The sequence below is a fragment of the Sapajus apella genome, unplaced genomic scaffold (genome assembly GCF_009761245.1).
Source record: "Sapajus apella isolate SASKATOON/1434 unplaced genomic scaffold, GSC_monkey_1.0 scaffold22, whole genome shotgun sequence".
NCBI lineage: Eukaryota > Metazoa > Chordata > Mammalia > Primates > Cebidae > Sapajus > Sapajus apella.
The window spans coordinates 8,123,250-8,130,548 of NW_022436962.1; the positions used below are offsets into that span (position 1 = coordinate 8,123,250).

The window sequence follows — 7,299 nt, forward strand, 5'->3', positions numbered from 1 at the left end:
CCTGAGTAGCTGGGATTACAGGCACGCACCACCATGCCCAGCTAAGTTTTTGTAGTTTTAGTAGAGACGGGGTTTCACCATGTTGACCAGGATGGTCTCGATCTCTTGACCTCATGATCCACCCGCCTCGGCCTCCCAAAGTGCTGGGATTACAGGCTTGAGCCACCGCGCCCGGCCCAATTTGTTCTTTACTCTTTCTGAAACACCCTTCCCCTATATTCTTTCTTTGCCTTCTCATGATTTAGGACTCGCCTCAAATGTAATTTCTTCAAAGAGGTCCTCCCTGGCCACCAAGGCCATTATGTTATGTAGTTCCAGTTGGATCCATTCACTTTTTGTTTTGGAGCTGTGTAGTAATAAGTGGTGGCCTGCAAAACCCATCCCTGGTTAAAATAGCCTCCTCTCTAGACACCCTTCTCTTTTATCCTAGTGTATTCTCTATAGCACTTTTCACTTTGTAAAAATATTGCTGTATTTTATGTATGTATTGTCTGTTTGTCACTGAAATGTTAAGCCCAGGGCTTCTGTATTATTCACCACTCTATTCCATTACCTAGTGCCTAGAACAGTACATGGCACATAATAGGTATTCGGTGAGTATTTGTTTAATAAATGAATGAGTATATAACAGTGGCAAAATAAATTGTCTCTCATGAATGTTGTAGAAAAGCATGCATGAAATATTCATAGGTGAATGCAGAAAGTTTTATATATTGAAAGATGTTCAGGAGTTCAGAAAGTGTCAGGGCAAAAGGTTGGGTGACCAGTATTTCTCATATTTCTTTTTATTTATTTATTTTTCTGGGACAAGTGTTGAGAAATGTTAAGTTACTCATATTTCTTTAATAAGCATCCTTGACCATTTTAAGGGAAGGAATATGTCAGAACTAATGGAATGTTTTCTAGCTTCTTAGAGTGTCACCTGTAGAAGGGAATTTAGGGAATGGATTCTATTTACTTGAGCAACTACAAGTCCTTACCTTTTAAACTCTTCAGTACTGTTTCTCAGGTGTTATACCCGATTTAGTATTAAAATGGAAAAGTCCTTGCCTGGTGCCATTAAATCCATCTATTAGTTTATCCATAGTAGGTGTCAAGTAGATGCCTGTTGAATGAATACATGTCCATTGAATAAAGGCAAGACATTCTCTGGCGATGTAGTGTTAAGACATTGAATTTTGGGTTCATTTGTGTTGTTTCAACATCTATGATAAACCTCTGAATACAGAACTCATTTTTTTTTTTTTCTGTTAGGATGTGGGTACTGCTATTGTTTCAGATACTACAGATGACTTGTGGTTTTTGAATGAATCAGTATCAGAGCAGTTAGGTGTTGGAATAAAAGTTGAAGCTGCGGATACTGAACAAGCAAGTGAAGAAGTAGGGAAAATAAGTGACAAAAAGGTACGTTGTGGAAAAATTTCATGTTGATTCTGTTTGTGCGCTTATGATATGTAATCTGTTCAGATCTCTGTGTATCTCTGTACAGCAGATTGGTTACATAATCCCCTTTTTAACTAACATTTTTCAGTATCCAATTTTAAAATTAATATTAGGCTAACTAGTGCTGCTTGACTTCTACTTTCTCAAAAGCAGTAAGCCCCTCTTTTTTTTTTTCCTCTCCGCTTATAGCAACAAGCTACCTTTATTTTTTTCTCTCTTTGCTAACAAGCTAAGCTGCTAATTAAGCTAGTCCAACCTGCAGCCTGTGGACCTCATGCGGGCCAGAACGGCTTTGAATCAACACAAATTCATAAACTTTCTTAAAACATGAGTTTTTTGCGATTTTTTTTTTTTCCTTGTAGCTCATCAGCTGTCATTGGTATAAGTGTATTTTATGTGTGGCCCAAGACAATTCTTCCAGTGTGGCCCAGGGAAGCCAAAAGGTTGGACACCTGTGTTCTAAATGAATAGTAGCCTGTAGGAGACTTATTTCTTGGAAATCTTGATAGCTTCTATAACCATTTTATACCTAAATGGAAGGTATTTTTTATAGCTATTTTCGAGTTAAAATAGTAGAAAAGAGGGGAGTTAGAACTCTTGAGTACATATTGTATGTGCTCATACATATGGTACGTACTCAGGTACAGATGAAGAGTCACACACGCAGCTTTCTCAAGACTCCAGAGAAACTGGGGAGCAGATCCAGTGCCCAGCATGTAGAAGAGTATCAGTAAACATCCATCAGATAAATACAGCAAAGAAAACCAGACCTAAATTGGGTCATTCTTTTTATTTGTCTAAGGAATTTTCATAGGAATTTTGAGTTCCTGAAGGATACCGTAGTATATTTGTTGTAGTCAAATGATGCCTGGGTTCTCCTAGACTAGTTATATAGGTAGCATTAGAAGGAATGCAGGTGGCTTGAATGAAGACAAAAGCAATATTTGGAAACGTATTTATTTTTGAGGTAGGATCTCCCTGTTTTGCCCAGTTTAGTCTTAAACTCCGTAGCTCAAATGGTCCTTCCACTCCAGCCTCCCAGGTAGTTGGGATCACAGGCATGTGCAACCATACCTGGCCTAGGAGACTTTTTAGAGAGAGATAGGACTTAAAATACTTGACCCTTTGTGAGATTGTTATACAGAGGTTCATAATTGTTTCATAATTGGTTTTATTCCATTTATTGGACTACAAAACTAGGGTTTAAAATTTAAAAATTTGGAAATTTAGAATACTCTTCACTTTTGAAATGGGCTTTTTGTTTTTGTTTCTATGGGACAGCCAGAGTATCACATAACTGGTTTTACTTTTGAATGTGAAAAGTAAAATTTAAAATACTTTGTTTCTTCCTGTCTGCCTAGATAAAAATGTTCAAATTTGGAGCTTTTCTACTCTGAAATTAATAATTACTTATTTTTGGGACAGAGTCTTGCTGTGTCACCAGGCTGGTGTGCAGTGGTGCGATTTTGGCTCACTGTAACCTCCGCTTTCCGAGTTTATGCAATTCTCTTGCCTCAGCTTCCTGAAGAGCTGGCTTTACAGGAGTGCACCACCACGCCCAGCTAATTTTTGTGTTTCTACTAGAGATGGGGTTTTACCATGTTGACCAGGATGGTGGTCTCTATCTTTTGACCTTGTGATCCGCCCACCTTGGCCTCCCAAAGTGCTGAGATTACTGGTGTGAGCTATTTATTTTAAAATTGTTTTAGAGACAGGCCCTTATTCTGTCTCTCAGGCTGGAGTGCCATGGTGAGATCATAGCTTACTGAAAGCTGGAACTCTTGGACTCAAGCGATTCTCTTGTGTCAGCTCCCAAGTAGCTGGGACTACAGGTGTGTACTACCACACCTGGCTAATTTTTTATATTTTGTGTAGAGACAGGGTCTCGCTCTGTTGCCTAGGCCAGTCTCAAACTCCTGGGCTCAAGGGATCCTCTGGCCTTGACCTCCCAAAATGCTGAAATTATAGGCACCTGGCTGTAAAATAGCCACCATGTGCAGATATTTAAAGTAATAAATATGGGCATCTTCTCTCTTCTGAATGCAGAATTTATTTGGTAACACTTCTGGGTGCTTTTCTGTCATTTGTGCTACTACTGAAATGCTAACTAGATATACAGAATCATGTTTGGTCTTGCGTTTAAGCTGTCTCCTTAAGTGCTAGTGATGGAAGCAGAATGTTCATTTTAAATGGAGGCTGTTGTCTTTTTTGATTCTAGGTAATCAGCCTCATCTAAAACAGGTAAACATTACTAATGAGACATTTTGTCTTCACAGGTGATTGAAGTGGGGAAGAATGATGATCTTGACGACTCTAAGTCCTTAAGTGATGATACTGATGTAGAAGTTACCTCTGAGGTATGAATCTCCAGTGAAAGCTATTTTGCACCAGCCCCGTCTTCAGATGATATAATTCCGGCAGTTCGCTTGTGTTGAAGACAGTTGTTCTCCCTCCACCACCCATTTCTCTCGCCCTTGCCTAGTTGCTAAGTGATGTTGGTTTCTTTACATCTTGTAAGAGATTTTTATTGCAACTTAAGGGAAGGGGATAATTCGATCTTATCCTCTCTCTACCATGAAAACAATGAGATTTATGCCTGTGTGTGCCTTTCTCCCTGCCATCAAATCTCTTTGGAGACACAAAGTTACGCAAAATAGTCCTGTGCTGCTTTCCACAACTCAACACCTCTCTGTAATCTGAAAGACCCATAGGCTATCTAAAATTATTTGTTGAATATAAAAATAATATTGTTTTCTTAAAAAGAAGGAAGTGGAAAACAGCTTAATTTCCACACAGATTGATATTAACGGAGGACTATTAAAGATTTGATATTCGGCTTTTGGGTTAATAGGTATGGATTTGTCACTAGTTGATAACTCAAGTCTAGACCCAGATGTATACCTTGCTTTTTACTTGCTGTTTCCCCGTGTTTCTTTTAGTCTTGCCACAGGTAATACACTGTGGAGAAAAGGTTGTTGGAAGAAGGATAAGAAGGAGATTTTATATTTGCTGCTTGGAGAGAGAAACGTTTTTAGGTTGTTTCTGGTGTTGATAGTTTCCCCCACTTCCACCACACCACTGTTGACCATTGTGGTAGTTCATTGCCAATTATCTGTGTGTAGCTTAGTAATAAAGTGAACTATATTGGTCCAGTAAAAGTGTTCTTGACCATAATACAAATAACCAAGATAAATGTTTCCATATTAATCAGACTTTTGTGGCTACTTGGGCCCAGAAAACTGTTAAGCAAATGGATGCCATTGAATTTAATAAGCCCTATTATCTTATGTACTACTAATGAAAAGTGATGCCAGTTAAACTATGGCACAGCATCAGTCACAAATTCCAAATCTTTATGAAGTTCCTTTGATTATTTGTACAACATTTTAAATGAGATTGGAAGATCTCAGACTGGCAAGAGTATTTTGAGGCTGTCTGGAGTATATCCCAGTTTAACACATGGTTGTACCCCTGCCTCTCAGTCTGGACAATTGAGTTATTTATGACTTCTATACCCGAAGTGCTCAGCCTTTGACCTGAAAGTAATAAAGTTCAGCTTATGTCAAATCATTGATCCTGTCACAGCCAGGCAGTTAACCACATTAGTCTTACTTGTTCCCTATAGCTATTTTTGAATTAAGCAAAGCATTTAAAATTCATTGAGATCTAGTGTCTGTCTCCTAATTTGAATATGGAAAAGTAGAGAAAAATTACTTGGCATTCAAGGACAAGAACATTTATTTTTCAGAGAGCACGATTTAGGCATATAATTATACCTGTAATCCTGGGTGCAATGAGAGTGCATGAGTAAATTTAGTAGTTTTCAAATCTCATTTGTTTTAGCTTTCTTTTTTGCCAGATTTTATAACATTTGCTATTAGTGTAGAAAAGAATGACAGAGTAGTCTCTTCATTCTTCAGCCTCTTGCCTGGTAAAGGGGTAAGTTGTACAAAGAAAAATAACCCCAAAGAAGGCCATAAGGTACAGTAAACAATGTATATTTCATCCAGACGAGGTAGGAACCCAGAATAATTTAACTTTTCTTAAAGATAGCTATATCAGATTGTGGCTTGAAAATAGCAGCTGTGGCACTATCAGTGTAAGTAAAACTTCCAAAGGCTTTCCTTCACATGGCTGTAGAATTTGCTCAAATCCTAGGCTAGCTCACTGGTGTAGAATGTCTGGACTATCACTAGCTTAGTGAGAGGATGTGAATGAATTTGACCTCCTTTCCTTTTTCTCAGCATCATATTCACCCCTTGAGTATTAATTGGCTTCACTTGTCTTTGTAGAATGAGTGGCAGTGTACTGAATGTAAGAAATTTAACTCTCCAAGCAAGAGGTACTGTTTTCGTTGTTGGGCCTTGAGGAAGGATTGGTATTCAGATTGTTCAAAGCTAACCCATTCTCTCTCTACATCTGACATCACTGCCATACCTGAAAAGGAAAATGAAGGAATTGATGTGCCTGATTGTCGAAGAACCATTTCAGCTCCTGTCGTTAGACCTAAAGATGTGTATATAAAAAAAGAAAACTCCAAACTTTTTGATCCCTGCAACTCGGTGGAATTCTTGGATTTGGCTCACAGTTCTGAAAGCCAAGAGACCATCTCAAGCATGGGAGAACAGTTAGATAACCTTTCTGAACAGAGAACAGATACAGAAAACATGGAGGATTGCCAGAATCTTCTGAAGCCATGTAGCTTATGTGAGAAAAGACCACGAGATGGGAACATTATTCATGGGAGGACAGGCCATCTTGTCACTTGTTTTCACTGTGCCAGAAGACTAAAGAAGGCTGGGGGTTCATGTCCTATTTGCAAGAAAGAGATTCAGCTGGTTATTAAGGTTTTTATAGCATAATGGTAGTACGAATATAAAAATGCATTTATTCAGTTCACATCACATTATTTGAAGATCAATCCTTTATTTAATTTTATTTCCTACTTGTCTGTTAGAGAATGTTCTTAGGTATTAAAATCCAAGGTAGCTGTGAGAAAAAAACGGGCACCAACAATGAAAAACAGAAGTAATCTGATTAGTTAAATTATGAAGTGCTGTGGATTACTTTATGCCGCAGTCAGGTACATGGTTAAATGAACCCAAAAGAAAAGCTCTTGAAAAACAAGAGATTTCTTCCATGCACATTTACAATATTGAGGTATAAGTAACATGATAAAGTGTTTCCTTCTAACAAGTTGTAAAAATCTAACCACCCCATAAAAGCAATAGAATGTTTCTGTCGTCCTAAAACACTCCCTCCTACCCCTTTTCAGACAGTCCTTTGACTATTTCATGGCTCTCAGCCTAGATTAGTTTTTTGGTTGCACTTTTTTGGGGGGTTGTAGGGGAGGTGTGGGGCGACAGGCAGGGTCTTGTTCTGTCTCCCAGGCTGAAGTGCGGTGCGGTGGTGTGATCATGGCTCACTGCAGCCTTGGTTCCTGGGCATAAGTGGTCTTCCCACTTAAACCTCCTGAATAGCTGAGACTATAGACTAGCATAACAACACTGACTAATTTTTTTTTTTTTGTCATTAGAGTTCTTTTATTACAGAGGCCACTCTGCACTCCACAATTACACACTTACACAACTCCATCTTACCAAACACTGTAGAATCTCACAGGGGGCCAGGCCTGGTGGCTCACGCCTGTAATCCCAGCCATTTTGGAAGGCTGAGGCAGGTGGATCTCATGAGGTCAGGAGTTCTAAGACCAGCCTGACCAACAGTGTAAAACCTCATCTCTACTAAAAATACAAAAATTAGGCAGTCATGATAGTATGTGCCTGTAATCCCAGCTACTCAGGAGTACTTAGGAGGCTGAGGCAGGAGAAATGGTTGAACCCAGGAGTCGGAGGT

General features: G+C 38.9%; 1 protein-coding gene across 11 annotated transcripts in view; it reads left to right on the forward strand.

The window, feature by feature from the left end:
- Positions 1-6,347, forward strand: part of MDM4 (MDM4 regulator of p53) — a 36,819-nt gene extending 30,472 nt beyond the window's left edge. For 8 of the 11 annotated variants that reach the window (XR_004272154.1, XM_032288889.1, XM_032288893.1 and 5 more), the window contains 3 exons: positions 1,255-1,404; positions 3,720-3,800; positions 5,736-6,347. Coding sequence is in view for 8 of the 11 variants with exons in the window: in XM_032288889.1 (XP_032144780.1) it covers positions 1,255-1,404; positions 3,720-3,800; positions 5,736-6,305 (801 nt within the window). In the remaining 3 variants the exon portion in view is untranslated. Of the gene's footprint in view, positions 1-1,254; positions 1,405-3,719; positions 5,430-5,735 lie in introns of those variants that run through there. The other 3 variants (XR_004272152.1, XR_004272153.1, XM_032288896.1) reach the window with 2 other exon arrangements.
- The last annotated feature ends 952 nt before the right edge of the window (positions 6,348-7,299 follow it).